The 20,491-nt window shown below is 40.0% G+C and overlaps 6 protein-coding genes across 11 annotated transcripts; 3 read left to right on the forward strand and 3 right to left on the reverse strand.

Moving 5' to 3' along the window:
• Positions 1 to 121: 121 nt before the first annotated feature.
• Positions 122 to 2,723, reverse strand: LOC129591223 (uncharacterized). Its single transcript, XM_055486797.1, has 3 exons — positions 1,683 to 2,723; positions 1,292 to 1,429; positions 122 to 1,003 (listed from the first exon to the last, which is right to left on the reverse strand). Exons 1-3 carry the CDS (start codon positions 2,197 to 2,199, stop codon positions 420 to 422), a joined length of 1,239 nt encoding a protein of 412 aa, XP_055342772.1. The 5' UTR covers positions 2,200 to 2,723; the 3' UTR covers positions 122 to 419.
• Positions 2,647 to 4,449, forward strand: LOC129591224 (actin maturation protease-like). The gene is given in 4 exon segments (XM_055486798.1): positions 2,647 to 3,228; positions 3,425 to 3,585; positions 3,588 to 3,776; positions 3,939 to 4,449. Coding segments are annotated over 4 exon segments (969 nt in total). The 5' UTR covers positions 2,647 to 2,932; the 3' UTR covers positions 4,262 to 4,449.
• A 249-nt stretch (positions 4,450 to 4,698) lies between these two features.
• LOC129591256 (twinfilin-2-like) lies at positions 4,699 to 7,727 on the forward strand. Its single transcript, XM_055486841.1, has 9 exons — positions 4,699 to 4,938; positions 5,050 to 5,133; positions 5,253 to 5,303; positions 5,465 to 5,688; positions 6,035 to 6,139; positions 6,661 to 6,786; positions 6,869 to 7,019; positions 7,115 to 7,236; positions 7,331 to 7,727. The coding sequence occupies exons 1-9, from the start codon at positions 4,914 to 4,916 to the stop codon at positions 7,475 to 7,477; spliced, it is 1,035 nt and encodes a 344-aa protein (XP_055342816.1). The 5' UTR covers positions 4,699 to 4,913; the 3' UTR covers positions 7,478 to 7,727.
• A 339-nt stretch (positions 7,728 to 8,066) lies between these two features.
• Positions 8,067 to 11,009, reverse strand: LOC129591235 (cell division control protein 42 homolog). Its single transcript, XM_055486817.1, has 6 exons — positions 10,829 to 11,009; positions 10,588 to 10,636; positions 9,844 to 10,035; positions 9,571 to 9,753; positions 8,812 to 9,009; positions 8,067 to 8,473 (listed from the first exon to the last, which is right to left on the reverse strand). The coding sequence occupies exons 3-6, from the start codon at positions 9,946 to 9,948 to the stop codon at positions 8,381 to 8,383; spliced, it is 579 nt and encodes a 192-aa protein (XP_055342792.1). The 5' UTR covers positions 9,949 to 10,035; positions 10,588 to 10,636; positions 10,829 to 11,009; the 3' UTR covers positions 8,067 to 8,380.
• Positions 11,010 to 12,977: 1,968 nt separating this feature from the next.
• On the forward strand, positions 12,978 to 15,055 carry LOC129591313 (protein-S-isoprenylcysteine O-methyltransferase-like). Of its 4 annotated transcripts, none has more exons than XM_055486926.1 (6): positions 12,978 to 13,191; positions 13,303 to 13,518; positions 13,627 to 13,885; positions 13,969 to 14,084; positions 14,177 to 14,278; positions 14,342 to 15,055. In XM_055486926.1, the coding sequence occupies exons 2-6, from the start codon at positions 13,342 to 13,344 to the stop codon at positions 14,522 to 14,524; spliced, it is 837 nt and encodes a 278-aa protein (XP_055342901.1). In that variant the 5' UTR covers positions 12,978 to 13,191; positions 13,303 to 13,341; the 3' UTR covers positions 14,525 to 15,055. The 4 variants fall into 4 exon arrangements, with proteins under 4 accessions (XP_055342901.1, XP_055342902.1, XP_055342899.1 ...); XM_055486927.1 differs by having other exon boundaries at positions 13,309 to 13,518; XM_055486924.1 differs by having other exon boundaries at positions 12,978 to 13,187.
• Positions 15,056 to 15,781: 726 nt separating this feature from the next.
• LOC129591227 (transmembrane protein 115-like) lies at positions 15,782 to 20,330 on the reverse strand. Of its 3 annotated transcripts, none has more exons than XM_055486801.1 (5): positions 20,123 to 20,330; positions 19,360 to 19,938; positions 18,993 to 19,269; positions 18,704 to 18,883; positions 15,782 to 16,375 (listed from the first exon to the last, which is right to left on the reverse strand). In XM_055486801.1, exons 2-5 carry the CDS (start codon positions 19,790 to 19,792, stop codon positions 16,189 to 16,191), a joined length of 1,077 nt encoding a protein of 358 aa, XP_055342776.1. In that variant the 5' UTR covers positions 19,793 to 19,938; positions 20,123 to 20,330; the 3' UTR covers positions 15,782 to 16,188. The 3 variants fall into 3 exon arrangements, with proteins under 3 accessions (XP_055342776.1, XP_055342777.1, XP_055342778.1); XM_055486802.1 differs by having other exon boundaries at positions 19,360 to 19,985; XM_055486803.1 differs by having other exon boundaries at positions 19,360 to 19,985; positions 20,213 to 20,319.
• Between the last annotated feature and the right edge of the window lie 161 nt (positions 20,331 to 20,491).

Raw genomic sequence — 20,491 nt, forward strand, 5'->3', positions numbered from 1 at the left:
ATTGTTCGTCTTATATATGAACTGATTTGTTGAAAGAGCGAGTACACGAAATGCGTTATGGTGTGCTTCAAGAGGATTACAGGAATTGTATTAGAATTTTTCACCAGTTTAATCTGCAACAAACCAAATCAAAGTCATACCACTTGAGTACTGGGTCTGAAACAGCGACAAAATGAACATAACTTTATTCTTCCAGTAATTTCAACACTGAACACAACAGAACTGACACAATTCTGCAGCAGGTTTTGTCCTCTCACACTCACAGTGCTCATACTGAGCCTACCAACAATTACGAAGTGCACAACAAATAAATAACCGTAGCGGTGGAGTGGATTCCGGTAGTATGCAGATCCTCGGAAAAACTTCAACTGAAATTTGAACATATAAACAGCGAGATCAGACATACCGAATTGTGTACATCACTGTGAGTATCTTTTACTAGAGCCAGGAGCAGAAGATGTACTAGCATGTATCCGGCCGGGTAGTGCCTTTCTGGATGAAGCCGGGTCAATCACCTCATTCGCTGACTTGCGTACTTGACCATTTACTAACTGTTCTTCAACAAATTCATGTCGAGACTGCTCTGGAAAATTTGCCTCGTACCAATCTTTAAAAGCACATGCTTGCCGGTACGCTTCGTGAAGGGATGTATTGAAAAATGGGTTAGAGACCATTTGAAAAAATTCTTGAGGAAAGGAATGGCTGGGTGGTATGGCATTCATACCCGCACGCCGGGGATGATTATTTGTATTTACTGATGGGAATTGCATTGAGCTGAATGCTGGACGCCGCATCCATGGCAGTGACGCGACATACTGCTCTTTCAGACTGCGGCCGTTCTGTGGACGCTGTGCAGAGTGGGGCTTTTCCATAGTCAGGGGCGCAGGATCAATAACTTGGTAATAAGACGGTTTAGGTTGTCGTTCTGGATCGTCGTTTTCATCAGTAGAGGTATGGGTATCCGCTTCGCTATCCCATTCTTCCGTCTCCGAAGTACTATCGCCTATGCAAACACTCATGATAGTCTCCTTCCGTAGATAAATATTTACTCAGTTAGACAGAAAATGAATTATGGATCATTCATTTGTACAAGGTAATTCATTATCCTGTTTATCAAGATGAGCATGGAACATAAAGTTCCTTTGGAGGTATCAATTAAGAAAGACAGCTGATGAAACGTTAGGTAAATTGTAAATTAATACATCTTACATTCACGATACAGCCAAAAGTTTTCAGCAAGCAAAACGTCCTGCAAAAGGGAAGGGGATGCATTTTTAAGCGTTCTTTCTACCTGACGATTCACTTGTACTTTCTCTTGCCGGCGCTGGTTGGTTGATCTGCGTTTTATCAGCTTCCTCATCCGTAAACTCACTGTCGGAAGAATTCATATCTTCAGGAGTTTGAGTAGCACTCGAGGAAATTGTAGCACCTTGAATCAAAAATCAAACTTACTCTTTACAAAAAAATTGATACAAGAAGTATAAAATTTTAAGTGATACGCCGCATACGGGCATAATATATGTAGTAAGTCACCGTTAGTTACTGCTATCAACTTTAAAAGCAGTTCGGCAACCCAATAATTTTTGTCGGGAAAAACTCTCTAATTAATTTTTTTGCAAGATGAATGAGGAGATTTATGCGCTGGAGCAACAATCATACGAAATATTTAAAAAAAAACAGACCTGTGGCGGAAAACGAAACGGGGTCAACTTTTTCCTTCTCTGTATTTTCTTCGTCGGATGATGTTAACGATCCACGCGTCTTCACCGGATTTGCATCACCAAGCATCGAATGATATCGGCTTAAATTGGAAGTATTTCTATTCGATGAGACAACTGTTGTCTCACACCGCTGTAGATTTCTCTTAAGTGGTGCAATATTATGTGCTATCCGATTGGAAACGGGCAGAACTGCCTCGGAAATTGGTTCTATCATCCGTCTGGCACGAGTGCTCACAGGAGAAATATTAGCGATCATCTTGGAGCTTCGGGAAGAGCATGGGCTTTGATTATCAATACCATTACTCGCGGCATCAAACGATGAACGCGATGTAATATGCTCAGCGATCTCCACGTTTGATATTTGCTCTTCCAGATCTTTGGTAAGGTCCGCATTTTGAAGGATGGCCTGTTTTATGTTAAAATTAGCAGGCAAACTCTCCACCAAATCGTGGCTACCATGCCCGTTGCGTTTATCCATTTCGCCGCTCAAATCCCAAATATTTCACAGTCACTTTTGAACTTTGATAAACTCTTTATGGCTTTACCCATGTAAAACCTTATGAACAGAATTTCACCAGAGATAGTGAAATGTAATCATAATAAATTCAATTAATAGCACGAAGTACTCATTCAAAACTGTCAAAGACTCAAAGGCTACGACAAAAATTATAAGACTGGATGTTTTTCAAGTAGAACCAAAACACTCGTCTGAAGCGCACAACATTAATGACAAAACTTGATAAAATCTGTTCGTAGGGACTCAATGATGTTCCCAAGTGCAAACCAATGTGACTTGAATGATTTCAGTCCCAATAGGATACCAGTCAATGCATCCCGATTCCCGATTTAAATTTACACTTAAATAGGAGCAGAACATACTGTAACAAGGCTACAACTGATTTGTGGAGCAACTGATTGATTGAAAATTTGAAACTTGTGTCTGCAATCTGGCATCGTGCCAGGCTTAAGTACTCTCGATCAAATCATTGGTTCGAAAACTGATCATAACGGCTTTCCATAGCCAGACGAAAAACTTTGTAAGGCATTTTGTGATTTTTGTCTTCGACTCTTTGACTGTTTGACAGCTTTTCTGGTTACGTTTGAATTTGAGCACTTTAAATTGTTAATAAGGGAATCCTTGAATGGCTTTAAAGTTTTCCAATTTTTGACGCAGTACCACATTAGAAGTTTTCGATGAAATTCGAGCAGTAATGGCATTACCCGACACTGTTGGAGAGAAAGACGATCGGGATGCAGTGATTCTGCCACCTCCACCTCCACCTACAACTTATGTTCCCCTAATTAACTTAAACTCCCCTTCGCTTTCATCTGAATCCGGACGCAGTCTTTTGAGCCAGACCATAGAAGAATCCAGCAAAATAAAGCTGATGGACAGAATTAATCGCATCATAAAGTATGACATTTGCAGAGAGCCGGATCAAGAAGTCTGCTGTCGGGTAGACTTGCTTCTTCATCTGACTCCTCCGATTCTCCAGACAGGACCGAGGTGAGTTGAATAACTTGAATGCAGTGTCAAATGTCGATGCACCGCTCTCATCACAGTAAGGCTGACTAGTACTAGGGTTACCGTAGAGGCTCGTTTTATAAAATTTATAGTCAGTAATAAGCATTCCAAACTCGTTCCAGTTGGAATTTTGATAAATAATTAATTAACATTTTTTTCTCTAATTCTTAACTTGCAGTTGTGGATTTGCAGCACTGGCGACCTTAGGGCAGCTGCTTGACTCGTCCGATTGCACATTTCCGGATATCATGACTGTAATGCTTGAATGGGCAAAAGATCAGCAGTTCACGAAGATGGGCGAGATGTTTTCCGCCGCCAGGCTTCTTGAGACCCTGCAGAATTTTTCCCATGTAACGCGTACATGAAAGAACTGTTGACCACTGGTCAAGGAGAAGTGTCCGATGTGGCTTGTAAAGAAATCATTGATGGTGTTTTGGACAACTGTGTTATGCTTATCCCATATGATAAGGGTCCCAATCACGACCCCGTTCTGCGGAATGGCCATTCGGCTCACTGGTGTGTTGTTCTCGGTAAATGAGTAGAAAATATCGTATCCTGTTCATTTCTGAAAGTTGCTTGACTGTTTTTGCATTTTTGAGTTCGTTGTTTACTAATTTTGTTTATAAACGATAGTGGTAGTGTATTACTTTACAGTCAGATGATTAAGACTAATTGAGCAAAATGCTTAACAGGACTGGCTAAAATCAACTTGATCCCGGAAGATGTGAAGTTTTGTGATACGAAAGAAACCGAAAATTCTCCAAATGCAGTTGACCATGTATATGCTCTTTGCCGACACGGAAAGTCTGCACATGTTGCTGTCTGGAAGCTCAAAGAGTTATTGAACAGTTGCTTGGGACTCAAAGAAATGCGGCCAACTCAGGATGCAGAGGACTTTGACTACATCGTCAGCGATAGGAACGATTTGAAAGAATTACGCGGGCGGTTAATAATCATTAATACCAATCGTGAGCCGTGGAGGCATGTTTACGATACACGTGATTCTGATAGTTGATCTCGATCATCTCAATCAGAATTGTGATGAAGTTTTACCCGGTAGATGTCTTGTAATTTTTAATAATACTGGCTGTCGAACAGCTGTTTCTCCCTGTGTGCATAGAATTTGCACAGTTTATGCTGTGATGAAATGGATTATGGAATGCAAATTGACTAATATTAAAAACGTTCAAGTGTATATGTAGCATCAAGGCGGTTAAAGTGGTAATTGACTAATAGCATTTCTGTTCTGATTACTTCGTCCCCCCGTTTTTGCAAAGGTGTTCTGCTTTTCGTCAGGTTTTTTTAATAACCCTCACCCCTTAATATTAAGCTCATGTCTGCTGCCAAAAGAATAAGCGCCGTACCGTCTGCCATGTTGTCAGACGGATGCCGCTCTGAGCGGTGCGATATGACACAAGATCATATAGCACTCATAGAGGCGGTTCCAGTGTCTAGTTTCACCACGGTCTGGGATCCCGCAACACAATTTACGTACTATTTATTTATTTGAATCTGAAAGATCGTTCGCACGATACTACAGTAGCTTTCCAATTCTTTTCTGGACACTGGAAATCATTTTTTTGCATTTTTTTAATGCGAATTTGGTTAAACCCACCACGAGCCAGTTGTGATATCGGCATTCTGCTGTGTAGGATATTTATTCCACAATGTCCCATCAGAGCGGAATTCAAGGTAAAGTACGATATCGATGCGCACAACTTCACGGTGTCATATTCTGTTAGTGTTTTGATTAATAATCTAGCATTAAATAGCTTGAATCTGCTTAACTCAAAATCTTTGCAGGAAATGCGAGCCTGCTGAAATTTTTTTCTGAAGCTCGCAATCCCAGTTCCAACATTCGCCTCATTAAAGTTGTGATCGAAAATGGTACTTAAATGCAATATTTGGTGTTAGTTAGTATTCGATTATTTGCTCGTATACGATTTCGCTCGCTCGCGTTTCTGTATTCAGACAATCTGGATTTTTTATTTATGTCGTATTTTCAGAGGAGATGACACTCAAAGATCACGCCAAAGTCCACAAGTCTTGGGAAGAAGGTAGGATTTGACTATTTAGCGTTTATCATTTTATGTGCTCTGAAGTGAAATTGACTAACCATAAGGTTTTGTTGCGGGTGCTCGATTTTGAGTGTTATGCTTTTGGTTTGATTTTCTTTTAATTTTGTTGCATTGAATTACAACTTCCCCTGCATTTTTAGACTACGATAAGCTGGTCACTCCCTGCCTCGTTCGCGGAGAGCCGTGCTATATATTCTATCGTTTGGACTCGAAGAATGCCAGCGGATACGAGTGGTTGTTCATTTCCTTCACGCCTGATGATGCTCCAGTGAGGCACAAAATGCTCTACGCTTCTACACGTGCTACGCTGAAGAAGGAATTCGGGGGGATGCATATCAAAGAAGAGCTGTCCGGAACTGCACCGGTAGGTTATTTGTTCTCATAGCAAAAATATCGCGTAAACAGTTTTAAACGACATATGCTTGAAATTATCTAAGTACTGTAAAACATGTTGCGGTTTTACATTTATATGGAATGTGATTTATGCACTATGCAGTACGAATATTAGGTTTGCAATATGCAGTATATTAAGTTTGCAAGGTCTATAGATTTCTTTTTTTTTCGCTGTTCAGTCGATACGCTCGCTAAATTTTCCGATTTTTGCTTATCTTATTTGATGTATTTGCTTTGTGCAGTTTATTTGGAGTTGCGTGATAGTTTATTGTCTTGTTTGTAGTGTTCCAGGTTTTCATGTTTTTGTGTTTATTTAGGCAGACGTCAATTTATCAGGATATAAACGACATAAGCGCGCAGAAACTGGTCCGGCTCCGTTGACGGCCGCCGAAGAGGAATTAGAGCAAATAAAGAAAGCGCAGGTGCGTTAATGACATGCTAATTTTGCCAGTACATTGTGTAAACAAAAAGCGGTGGAAAGTAGACTAGCATTAGTTGTACTACATGTAATAGAAAACCAGTTATCTGGTTAGCATGTAAATAATAACTATCAGTATTCAGTAGTGTATCAGTGCTTGCAGTTTTTTGTTAAATGGTGGCAGTTGCCAGTAAAGAATTTCTGATGTACAGTCAGTACTGTACCCACGGTCCCACCTATTATAGTGCCGGCAATCGTAATAACAGGTTAATTTTTGTGCGCGTTTCGTTACCTGAATTGATTCGAAGACTTGAAATTGGTGAGTACTGAATAATTCTGAAATTTTAGCTGGAGTAAAACTGCCGCTTATGCATAACTTCGAAATAACTCGAAAACTTGGTTACATACTTAATCGCAATAAGAAAACGCTGATGATGACCATATAGCACTTTATCCTGCGAGTTATCATGTTACTGCATTGTGTGGAATAAACTAAATGTGACGCTACAGTACATGTAATTTCAGACTGGAGTAGATATAGGCGTTGACACGAAACACCAGACCCTACAAGGAGTTGCATTTCCGATATCCCCAGACGCCAGAACTGCTTTTCAAGAACTTAAGCAAGGAAGGGTGAATTATGTTTTGATGGTAGGTACAAGCAATTCTTTGATCTATTGAATTGAAACAGGTTTTTTCTCGGTATGGTTTAGCATTCGCACCTTCTTTTCAGAGTCTAGACACAGTCAAAGAAACTATTAATCTTGAAACTGCAAGGAATGTAGGATTGAACGATTTATCTCGTCTGATTCCGAAAGATCATGGACGATATACGCTGGTTAGATTTCCGCATAATTATGAAGGCGATCACTTCGACAGTCTAGGTATGCGTCATGCCGGTTTGTTGTCAATCGTTGCAAAACTCCCCTAATTCGGAATTGGTAATTTTTAATCTTTTTTTTCTGTTTATCTTTTGTAGTTTTTATTTATACAATGCCGGCGAGTGGGTGTTCCATAAAAGAGCGAATGCTGTATTCCAGCTGTAAAAACCAATTAATTGATACAGTCGAAACAGCGATTAACATGCCTGTATCCAAACGGGTCAGTATGCAATGCTATGCATGCCTGGGTGTGAATTTTCCACTTAATGGTAATACTTGAACTGGCGTGATCTCAACGAAAATGCAATCTGCAGGTGGAAACAGATGACCCAACGGAAATAAACGAGGCGTATTTGTTGGATCAACTCCATCCCCAAATTCAGCTTCATCAGTTGAAGTTTCAGAAACCCAAGGGTCCGACGAGCCGAGGAAATAAGCGCATTACCAAGGATGCCTCTTAACATCATATGTTAATACTGCAAGAAAACTGTGACGCCTTTCGAGGTCTTGCCTGTACATGTAGGCAACCGACAGCTTGTTAAAGTGCCTTGACAAAGATATTATGATTATCATATTTATTGTTCTAAGTTTTGTGTTAATTTTTACGCTTTTTACGGCAGTTTTCGGATCGAGATTTGCTTTTAGATGGATTAGCATTTTGTCAGAATTTTTATGTTGAGCACCAAAAACATAAATCGTCCACGATGTTGACGCCCGAAGTCTAGAGTATGTCAGTAGGATGTAACTTTCAAGCATTAATGTACTGTACAGAGAAGGTCTAGTCCCAAGCATTTTCCGCCATTCTTCACGAACAGAATATCAGAACGAATTCTTTTACAGTAGTTTTACCAGATGTTTGCTTTCAACTTCTACACTCCTTGAAGATATTTTCAATTTTTCCAGCCACATTGATTAACGACATTTAATGACAACTGCAAGTTGCAAACGCTTTAAGCGAAGATTAAGCTGAGCAACAGATTCTGCAACCGTTTCCAAACCGTGATTCACACACACTAAATCTCTGCAAGAATAGAAGGTCCGAAAGAACGATTACGGCTATCTGGAACGTCGATACAAAAATGATAAATAACATAAATCAAACTAAAGGAATATCATAAAAAATGGAAGCTACGTCCTACCATCGAGCGAAAAACCACATATCCTTAGATAAACAATTATGCATTAAAAGAATCACGTAATAGCTATTAGAAAAGTAAAGTCAGGAAACAATACAAATCTATTCTGTCATATCAACCGCATCATTCGCAAGATTTACACAAGTGCTACTAAAATTAGTTTAAAAACAGCTCCCCCTTTTCCACTTCCAAACAGGAAAACCAAATTTAAGGCCAATCTGCTGAATTTTACAGCAGTCTGCACAAGCGAGGTCGGGGCGGAGGCGCTGGAGGCTCCAAGGCAGCTAATATAGCTTCATCAAAAACGTTCTTCAATCCTTTCTGCAACAATAACCCAATCCACGGCTGTAATTTTGATGAGTTCGTCATACTTACTTCAAACCCACTTAATGAGGGTATGAATAAAGGGTTTCTGTTTCGACTTTAAAGTCTAGGCTTTTAGTTTTTAATATTCATATACAGACATAATACAGTACTACTAAAGTGCGACCGATTTGTGAGATCGATATAACAACGAAGGCTTACAGAACTAAGATATAACCAATTGAAGTACTAAATGTTGGCTGCGACAATATACCAACCCTTTTTTCTACCGGTTCAAATGGTACGAGAGTGCGACGATGCAGTAGATGAACGATTTATGTAAGTAATTCACGTACCTGAGTCAATGCCGAGCACTCCACATATTTCACTGCTCGTAGCTCTTTAGCCAGTTTCTCGCCATTCTCTGGCGTCAACGGCTTCTGTCTATTTTTGGCCAATTTTTCCACTGTAGTCGGATCATCCCGCAGATCAATTTGCGTTCCCACAAGCAAAAACGGCGTTTTCTGACAGTGATGTGTTATTTCTGGCACCCACTACGACAAAATAGTTTTTCGAGTTACAGTACAATGGCAGGGTACCCTCCTCAATAGTGAATCCTGATCAAACCTTAAATGAACTTTAGAAAATAAACCACAAATTCCAAATCGTTTCATAACGGAAGCATAAAACGGCAATTTAATTACGAAGCCCACTTTTCCGTATACTGATGTTTACAATTTAATGTATGTCTAGGATAGTGCACCGAACAGGGAAACGGCAGACGGGAGTACAACTCTTACTAGTTATGTTAGAGCGAAAAATCTAAGATGGATATTACGGAAACACAATCGGTATTCACTTTGGTTACCATAAAATATAAATTATAAACAACCACTTAGAACTGTTAACCACAGTTTTTCAAACAAAGGCAAGACGAATTAAAAGCCACACGATTTCACAACAATATTACCACGAAAACGATCCTCCAACATTAAGGTAAAAAATTTGAGCGAAACTTTGACAGTATTACTTTTCAGGCTTAAATGGATAAAAGGCCAAAACAATTAGCGGAGGAAACTTCAGCCTAATCACCAATCTAATCAATATTAACTCACCTTCTCTTTGACGTTCTCGAACGATGGCGGGCTGACCACAGAAAAACATACAAGAAACACATCAGTCTGTGGATAACTAAGCGGCCTCAGTCGATCGTAATCTTCCTGGCCTGCTGTATCAAATAAGCCCAAAGTGTACGGTTCCCCTCCGATCATCACGGTTACAGCATAATTATCAAAAACCTGAAATCACCAAAAGGTTTACTCACGTATGTACTAATAACTTTCATCGAACATCTAAGTGGCCAGCAGCCGTTCACAGGTGATTCTTACCGTCGGAACATATTCCGAAGGAAATTTATTGGTCGTGTAGGAAATCAGCAAGCAGGTTTTTCCGACTGCCCCATCTCCCACAACGACACACTTAATGGTCTGCATGATGACGATTGTGGCGTGACTGTCAGGCAGTCTGCTTAAATGCTGCAATAATGCACTCCACTAGCTGGATCCCAGCATAAAAGTTGTCTGCAAAATAAGACGATATGCACTTTCACCAAAGTTCTGAAATTTTGATAAATACTTCACATCATCTACGACTGTTATATTACAGCACGAGTAATACTGCTCTTGATAAGATCACGTCAGAAAAATCAAAATCGAGTCTACAATGATCAATCCACAAAAATCAAGAGTGCTCGTACGGAAGAATCCTTTCCGCTGCCATTAAACTATGCCGCTCTTCTTTAACACCATGTATGCAGCACCGTCCGCCTTACAGGTGAACAGTGCTGGTTGGGGTCTGCGCACAGTAAAGCTGACGTGAAATGCAAGATGTTACTCCAGTGATCCAAAATTACTATTCGTATGATATCGTTACAAACTTACAACTACAAAGCAAACAGTGCGACCTACGGAGACTTAAAAAAACTACTAATATAATGCCAGTTAATTAAAACAAACTATATTCGTGGCAATCCTTTCAAGCAAAGAGCAGAACCTACCGTAACCAGTAAATTTTCCAAAACTGCGAAGAACGGTTGAGGCAACAAGTTAAAGTATGAAAATATGCTGTAGTACCCACGTGCTACGATGTCGATCCTTTAACCCGTAATCGGTAATCGTCAACCTACGGTAGAATGGTAGATTTACAGTTCTAGCATGAACCCGATTACCTGATTAACTCAGACAACATTACAAATAAAACAAATTTGTAATGAAAAATCTGTTCAAATTTTCTGACTTTCAGTCACTTTCTAGGACAACACTGACGACACTTTGATACGTTCCAGCAAATGCAATCGTGTTCTTTTCCACTTACTGGAAACCTAGGGATCCTTCGCAGCTTGATAAATCTATTCAAAACGGTCTGGGATGATATATGAAAATCACAACAAGACGACGGGAAGAACTTAACAGAAAGTCGACTGAATATTAGTGAAAAGGGTATTGCCCACAGTAGAAGAATTTAGCACAACCAACCTAATCATTCTGAATTTGTGGGCTGGTGAAACGCAGATTTTACTGCTAAGGCCGGTGACGATTCACTATGACGGCATCGGCACGGTATCGGTATGCAGAAAGCCAGAAACCGCCCGAACTGATGATTTGTGAATACAGTAAGTACTTACGTACCGGTACAAACTACAAACTACGATATACTCCCACTTGTCCCCTCAAGATACTACCCGTAGTCTTCTTCCGTAAGAGCAGAATCGGTTGCGAATGCTATACAGGAGACGAAACCAAGTTCGCCTAGTTCCGACTTCCGACGTGTAATTTCGTTCCTGTTGCTTTCGAAATGTACGAGCCGGGGGGTGAAAGGCGCAAAGAGCCTACTCAGCCTAGTCGACTTTATGGGGAATGGGATTGCTTACCGCTTACGTAATTTGCTATCCCACTCCCGATAGACTAACCGTATATATACGGTTATTCCACAGGCTATCCACGTTCCAAAGAGTTTTTCCGGCAGCGGGAGTGTTTGATACACCCAGGGCCGTAGCGAGGTCCGAGCGAAGGGATAGGCGCAACCGCCCAAAAACGGCTGCGCATCCCCCAAAAACAATTTGCAACCGTAAACTTGTACCGGTCCCAGTGCCTGATACACCGCATAGCTGTTCGCACTTTGTCAAGCCTCCGAAAGAAACTGAAACTCTAGTTTGGTGGCGGCGTGCTTACCAGTTAGAGCGGAACATATCCCATAGGCCACACCGCCACAGCTCAGTCTGCAACAGCAAGCCGCTCTGGAAAACAAAAATTTGCCCTTCATATATTTATTTTTCGGATGTAATAAGAGTTTCCATCCTATGGTCTTAAACGAGGTGAACTGGACATTGCTTAATTCGTTTGCTAACGGTTTCCGCAGAAATCTAGTATCATAGCGGGTCCATCCATCAGTTTGCGTATCGGTCAGTAGCGGGAATCGAACAAGTACAGTGGCGGCCCACAATTTCATGATCACGTCGACATAGCGCGGAAGCGTCGATATTCCTTTCCTTGCACGTCTTCGTAGCCCAACTAGACCCAACTATGCCTAACTTTTCTATCGATTCGTAGATGGTAGCTTCCCGCGCCGTCGGCCGCCAAGTCTTCCGTTGGAGAATGATCCGCAGTGTCTCGGGTCTGATGCGAAAGAAACGGTCAGACCGCCAAATGATGGCCCAGATATTTAGTTTCTAGGGACCCATCAATCAACAGCAAACACCACTCCATGATGTCCGGCGATGCGCACCTATGCTGAACCGCTGTCCATTCACCCGTCAGATGCAGAGGAACTTGAATGGCAAACCAGGCGTGCACGGTGTTTGTTTTTATTCCTCTAGAATGATTACGTTGTCATTAATTTTATCATAGTCATTCATTGTTCTCTGTTTTACTAGAATGTTATTTGTTTCCTTTATCGACGAACTTTACACGTCCGAACATAATTAGCTACTCCAGAGCCTAGATTTTAATCCTATGTGAAATTTTGAAGTTAACTTGTAAGAACGAAATTTACAATGTGCTTGCCGACAGCTTGCCTTTGTGAGTACTTTACTCGGACTCTTTACTTTGACGACAGTTGTACAAGAATGCGGTCACAAAGCAATTTTGGAACACATGACTAATTGATCAAGGATCCTGTTCTGGATTTAGAGGCTCGATTATTAATTTTTTTATAAAAATATAGTTGCATTAACGCAATTAATTAATTTTTTTATAAAAATATAGTTGCATTAACGCAATTAAATGTTTTTCCATGTTACAAAGGGAGTAACAAACCGAGGCGCCAAACTAACAATCCGCTGCGACCACCGGTCAGTTAGCGACCAGTCGCACAGTCATGATTACTTTAAACAGTTCTCGCCGCCCGCAGCGGTTGTACTATTGGCCGTTTTCCAGACTTATGCCTGTGCGTACAGTAGTACGAGGTACCGAAGCATAGAAAAGGAAACATTCCTTTTCTATGCTGCAAGTACGTGTACTGCAATTAATTTTATGCTTTTTTTGTTTTGATTTGACGAAGACGCTTTAAACGATTATTACCGTTTATTATGTATTACGATTGTATAGCAAATTTGTTTATAGTGTAGCTTTTTTTAATATGAAGTTATGATTGAATTTGTTACACTAATGATGACAATACATAATACGAACTCTCATCAAGTTTGAACGCGCATTTGAACTGTAATTATAAGACTGTAAGTAAGTACAATATTTCTGTATAATCTGCAGTGTTTTATGCCTTTTAAATTTTAATAATAATATCTCTCGGAAGAACCATAAATTTCGAGTGACATAGTGCCTTTATTGCAGGCTGAGGTTTTTTAACTTATTGTATGTTGTCCGTCCACAATGGATCGAGCCAGGGCGGAAGTCGTTATCGCAGTCTCCAGTTTCCTTGGTTCATCTCTCGCGACCGCATTATTCTTTGTTTGTACACCCCAGCCATTCTGCTTACTGTTGTCACCATGCCTTGCATTCTTATCTGTAGTAATACAGGAAAGACTTATGCGAAGACGTGTTTCAGAGGTTGGTCTCCAAATTTGAAATTGCAGTGCATAATGCAACTAAAAATGTGAAGACCAGTCACCAGTGTACTGAGTACGGGTGTAAGGTTTTTGCTGTGATTATGTTTAGATTTCCATCAGGAGCTCATTATTGGGCAATCTCTTCGCCTTCGGTGTTTGGACGGTCTTCGTTTTCCGCTCAGTGCGGCCATTCGGAATCTATATGGCACTATTGGCTCATTTCCACTGGTCGGAATATTTATTCATTTCCATGTTTTCACCGCGATCTTTGTCCGTTAGAAGCTTTATGTTGGATCACAGTCCGGCATATGTTTTTGCGACCATAGCTTCATGGATTGAATACACAGTCTGGCAATTTATTTTCCCAGGTTTGATTCAGCGATATTAGCATTGTTTTGACCGCGTGCACTCGTGGTTAACAAATTTAAAATCCACAGAATTCGCCTTATAGGCATGCGTGATTGTATTTGGATTTCGATTGTTGGATTGCTGATGTGCGTCGTGGGTGAATCATTACGGAAAGTTGCAATTGCCACTGCCGGAGAGAATTTCGATCACATTGTTGAAGTCAGTGGGATAAATCCGATAAATATTATAAAACTGGGCTTTGAATATCTACATTTATTAAGAAAACATGTTGATCGATAAAAATGTTTTAGGATAGTAAGCGGCGCGAGCATGTGCTAATAACTCACGGAGTCTACAAGATTTGCCGCCATCCTTCTTATTTGGGATGGTGGATGTTCGCGGTAGGAACGCAGGTAAAGCGTAATATTTATTTTAACCGCCACGAAAAGACCGGAGTTTTGAACTTCTGCTTGCAGATCGTTCTCCAGAATCCCGTGTGTGTTTTTGGCTTCTTTTATGGTGCTTACCGGTTCTTCGCTGATCGCGTACCGTACGAGGAAAGAATATTGATTCAGTTCTTCGGTGATCAGTATATTCGATATCGCCAGCATGTCCCTCTTCTTTTGCCATTCATTAAGGATCCAAAAGATGTCGATTAATGCTCTTGTCGTTGTTGCTTTCCAAATTTCTGTGATTTCCACTTACCCGTGATCATTCCGAATTTCCTGGTGGATTTCCTGTTGAGTTTACTGCCTAATGGCATTAAAGTTTTTCTGCTTGAAAGTTTTTCTGGTACGTTTAGCTGATTCATTCTTATGGTCATACCGCATTTTGCACAAGCGTAAGTCACGCCGACTTAACTCGGTGGTCACTGGTCAGTAAGGTTTTTCTTTTCCTAAGATACGGTAGGTAAAGTGTAATCACGGTCCTTCTACTATAAATTACTTATAAAAAACGAAAAATAAATGTACTAAATATACGTTGGTAAAATGTGCTTCCTATTTAGAGAAGAATAATGGATAAGAGAAGAAGAGTTATTGTTTTTAACCTATTGGCGTTTTTTGTTTATTTTTTTATTCATTAAGCTTATCGGTGGCACTGGCCGGTGATTACAATTTACCGGTAGTGGTTACCTTCAGATCGAGCATGTATATGACTTATGCTTACGATGAATTTTGTTTATGATGCTTTTCCACGGTGGTTGATGTCAAAAAGATTCAAAGGAGGTCGTTCCCTACGAGTACTTTCCGTTCTCGTACCAGAACTCATTCTAATACGGAAACAAGTTTTTTTTTCATTTTGCCAGAACAAACCTTGAGCCTTTCCCAATTTAGTCTCAGTCATCAAATTGAACTATTTTCCGGTATAAAGACATGATGATAAGTACAGTACTTAAACGACAGGGAACAATCACAACTGCATATTTCCATAAAAAAAGCACCAGTAAACACTTGAAAAAAGAATCCTGCAGATTGTCCGGACTGTGGCATCCCGCCTCCTTTTATTTCTATGAATTACTTCATCAGAAGTATCAATAAAACGTTTTGTTTTACTCAGTTATTAAAAAATATCATGTTTGTTTTCGCTGTCGGCTGAAGCTTGTAATCTGTGATCTTTAATTTTATATGTAATAATTGCTTTAAATATGTGATTCTGTCTGTTTGCCGCCAATCTGGATCAGAATGTACTCGTACATACCAAGAATCAGATGCTCATTTGTGAGAGCCACTAGATCAGTGAACTAACTAACTAACTTGAACTTGGGAATGAAAATTATTTTGAGTGCATGTAAATAAAACGTTAATGTAAGTTAGCGTTAGGACTTAACTGTTTTGAAGCTTTGTTCCTCAACTCGAGCCAACGTTGTGATATCTGCAGTCTGCACGAGGCATTACTGTATTCATTATTCAACGCTACAACTTACAGATAAATAAAAATCAATACAGCGGCTACGTATTATTTTCGATCAGAGAACAAAAAAGTTGGACAATGCACTCGCTTCCGCATTTGCGTGCAACGATGGCGACTGATGCCGTACAGTGCGTACACTACCGTCTACCAGTATAAATCTGTATAACATATTATGCAATTAGGTAAGTAGTGCATTATTGGCAAGCACAATATATACGACAAGGCCTACAAGTGACATGTTAATGTCATTCACATAAACCTCGAAGTACAAATTTTCACATCAGTCAGAACTTCGCAATCTAACCGGTAAACCGATCGAGTTACAATTATACCAGCAGGCAGCCGCAATAACAGCGAAACCGAAGCACTTCAAGATCCAAAAATAAGCATCCCTCTAACGGTTAACCAGTATTCAAGATTGCTCCTGTTCCTCTGCAGCGGAAGATGGAAGCGTTTTTATTAACTCGGATGTTTCGCTAACGATCCTGGCATTCTTTTCCTCTTCAATATCATCCACTAAACTCGGCCATGGAACAGCACTCGCCGCGGGAATTTCAGGTGAGCTCAGGCGGTCATTCAGCGCCTTTAAAGCGATTTGTCTACAGAAACATTAAAAAATCAGCTGTGGTTTGAATCTCGATCAAGATTGTACACAATTTCCAACGTCAACCGTTGCCACATTTATGAAACACGTAACCGTACAACAAGTAGCCGTTGGATTACTTATAAATTATTGGGCGCATTCAGAACGATAACAATCATAATTGTTATAACGAATCGAGTTGATTGCTTCAGAGTTTTGGCTTTTGTTCGTGTCATAAAAGGAATGGCGCCAGCCCCACTGCGTAGAGTTACGAGCAAAGAAGTTGGATACAATCCATCAAGATGATCAAATTTGTTGTAAGTGAAAGGAAAGGCCGATGTTTTGCATAAATTTATGTTCTAGTACAGTACATAAATTTATGTAGTACATTCTAATACATTCGAAGTTTAACTACGATATAGCGAGTAATTACATCAGAGACAACGTCTATACGAGGCAGTTTTATTTTGAGGATTGCTGTAGTTTCTTTTACACTTAAAAGTAATGGACACCGCAGTCGCGGATGAAAATCCTAACTTAACTTCCTTCTGCAGTTCGTTTTGATGGTCGGTGGAAGCATGGTCACCATACTGTATCCAAAAACACAAGCTTGCCCCAAGGCCAAAAGTGTGGTCTTCTTAGCTTGGAGATGGACTTCCGCAAGATTAACCTTGATATATCAGTATTACGCATATCCATTAAGGATTCTCAAAACACAACTGCGAATAACTCAAAATCCACCAAAATTAGGAAGTGCTGATCTGAAATATATATACTTCCATCATGCCCACTGTAATCCCGCCCTTTTTAGAATTGGACGAAATATTATTACCAGTCTGTATAACTTAGGTGAATTTCTGCACAAAGTTTTAAAATTCTGAGATCAGCTGTTCGAATCATAATTATGTTGCATCCTGTTCGTGCTATACTGCATCATTTTTATTAATTATGCATCGTAAAATATTATATTATTATTATGCTCGTTTATTTTTTTCTATATTTAGACTGCTGAATAAAAACATGCGAACGCAAAAAATACTTTCTCAGAAAATACAAATATAATGTATGCGACAGTGAAGATATTATGTGTATTTTGTAGTAATCTACTGTTTCGCAGTCAGTTAATATACTTATTGTCCTGGGTTTTCGATGTTGTTACTTCATGCAATTATGGAATGTAAGTTACTACAGCAAAATGTCCTGTTGTCGAGTGAAAGAATGCATGACCCAAAATCTATCGAAGGTAATACACAATGGTAACAAAATTATTTTAACGAAAGTGAAAGTCACTCCTCATGGCGAATTTCTGGAAAGTTCAATTTTCCCCCATCTTATTTGTTTCTCTCTCAGTTCACAATGAAAGCCAGCGCCATGGACACTGACATAGTTTCCTTTGTTGCAAAGTAATTAACTGTGGTAATTACTTCGCTCGTGATTGGTCAGTGGTAGAAACAGAGACAAAGGTTTCTAGCTTCTTTCGACTAGAGTTGCGGTTGCTAACTTGCTGGCAGCATTTTCCAGAGGAAGATAAAATGCCGATACGCTCACTTGTTCCTTCAGTCGAAATTTTGGTACTGTAGTAAGTGGCCAGCTTACATTAGAAGCATTTTCGGAGCAGCTTCTGTGTTCTTCCAGGGCAGTAACGACAGTCACACATTAAAATGTTCAAAGCACTGGTACGTACTTTCTAATCTTATTATAGGAAACTTATATACTTTGAAATTATTAATTAGGTAATACCGTAACAAAGCATAAAAACTTGTATACAGAAGCATATATTAATCGTAGCAACTAGCAAACAGACCAATTCTATTCTCATATATTCTCATAATACTGGAGTATTATGTAACCTTATAGCCAAAAAAATCCCTCCTTCGAATAATTACTTAATTTGTAGCTGACTGCTGCCACTTCCTAATAAATTTCTGTCGGGTTAGTTCCTTTTGTGCCTCGTGGCTACCGCTCTGTTCAGCTTCGCTGAACAAGAAGTCGAAGCTCAATTTGGATTCGGTGGACTAGGCTTCGGATTTCCCTTTGGCGGTATGGGTTTAGGCGGAATGGGATTTGGCTTCCCCTTTGGAGGATTCCCCTTTGGTGGAATGGGAATGGGATTCGGCGGCATGCCATTTTTTGGTAAAAAGAAGTAATCGCGCAGTGATGAATGCATTTACCATTGTGAATAAGTGTGCATGCTTCGTGCTATCGGTTGTACAATATTATACTGTACATACAAGTATACCTGACTGCTGACTCCTGCGAATAGCTGCTGCGTTTTATGTGTTAGTTTTTAGTGTGAAATAAAACAGCTGCAAAACGTTTTCCGTTTATAATTTTTGTAACTCACTTTCTTCGTTCGGCATCCAACTGACTCGAACCTGGTAAGGTCACACTGATTCCACTCGGTAGCGATTCGGCGAAGTTGTACTTTCTCTGCTGCTTTTTAAGTATCCGAAGTTTCACCAAAACACCATGAAAAATATTAACAACTTTAGATACCGGTGGCTGTAACACATTCGGGAAGAAACTGCAAAATGTGAAAACATTAGGTTAGCAACAGAGTGAATACCAGTCTATTAATTCCTATAAAAAGACAGCCATCCTGTAAGTCAACAAAAATTCATGTCATCGCTTACGTGGCAAATTCAAAAGCTTCGCTGCTATCGCCACGATTCCCATTAGAATGCTTCTGGAGATACCGCAGATATATAAATCCTGCGTACGTTCCCGAAAGAAACATCCAAAAATACACCCATTCCGTGACATGCAAGGAGCACACAACCAATAATCCCAAAAGCAACAACAGCGGAAGATTTCGGTTGCGGAATTTAATACTTCCGGCCACCGGTATTTTGAAAAGAACGTGGTCTGGCATAATTTGTTTAACCGCCACACAAACTGCAGCGACATAACCTGAAGAAAACAAAAGCAAAAATGTCAAAAACGATAAAATTCGCCAAAATCAATGAAGAAGTGTAGGAAAAACACTTGTTTGCAAATCACCTGTTAAACCATGAATGTACGTGTCGAACAAGAGTTCCTCATGGAAAGTGGTATAATATCCAATAAAATAAATCACAACAGTCATGAAGACCACGCTGAAGTTCATCACTTCGAAGAAGACCAGCATCTCCAGAGCGCCCCACATCGGCTCAATAAGTTTAGCGCATAGTCCCACCACGATCAGATCAATAACAACCAGCCACCAGTGCAGCTCCATGAATACTGTTGTGAAGGCTGTCCATATGTGGAAACGCGGAGGGAGCAATGTGCCCGGGGTAACGGTCAGTGCCTGTACAGCACTGTGGGAGAACGTCAGGAAATAGCAACAGAAAACGGCGATACAAACACACTTGACCACTACACTGCTGTTCTTAGCAGCTGCCCCCGCCTGCGAGGAAAGGTATCCCACATTACGCCGTAGAACTCCCGACATTCTGCTCCAGGGCTGCGCGATGGTTGAGATAAAAGACTTTCCCACGAACTTGTGTATCAATTTTCGCGCTTTTTCAGCAGACAGGAAACAGTGTAAAATGCCACGTCGAGGCTTGGTTCCGAATCAGTTGCCTTTCTGCTTTCAGCCTGCACAAGTCGTACAATATTAATACATCCAAATTCAAGAATATACTCTGAAAATTAAATATAAAGGTTTAACAGAATATGACCATCCGTACTTAACAACAAAAAGAACAACAAGTTAGCCTAAACATCATCAATCGTAAATGCTCATAATCTGACAAGATTCACAAGAACCAGGAATACTGACTTGCCAAGTTGCTTTTACAGATAACTTCCGGTAAAGGGTTAAGTCGCAGTTCTGTGAAAACAGTTCCAGACTTCCAGTTACAGATGTTACCTCTAAAGATACCAAATGAACAAATTCTTAAAATATCACATTCCATAAAACTTATTACTTAAAGATTTAAATTCTAAACCAGAATCTGGTAAGTGGATAAAAATATTTTGATATCAACTTTGAATGATGCTTTACGTACCGTATCTGTTGTATCTGTACTATCAAACCAGATGCGCTTAAAAACAAATAGCAAGCGGAAAGGGTTGCACTAAAGGATATCCTGTCCTACTAGCAATTAAGCATTGCAAAAACACTGTACTGATAAACTGTAGCTTGCGA

Source organism: Paramacrobiotus metropolitanus, unplaced genomic scaffold (assembly GCF_019649055.1).
Source record: "Paramacrobiotus metropolitanus isolate TYO unplaced genomic scaffold, Prichtersi_v1.0 Parri_scaffold0000045, whole genome shotgun sequence".
Lineage (NCBI taxonomy): Eukaryota > Metazoa > Tardigrada > Eutardigrada > Parachela > Macrobiotidae > Paramacrobiotus > Paramacrobiotus metropolitanus.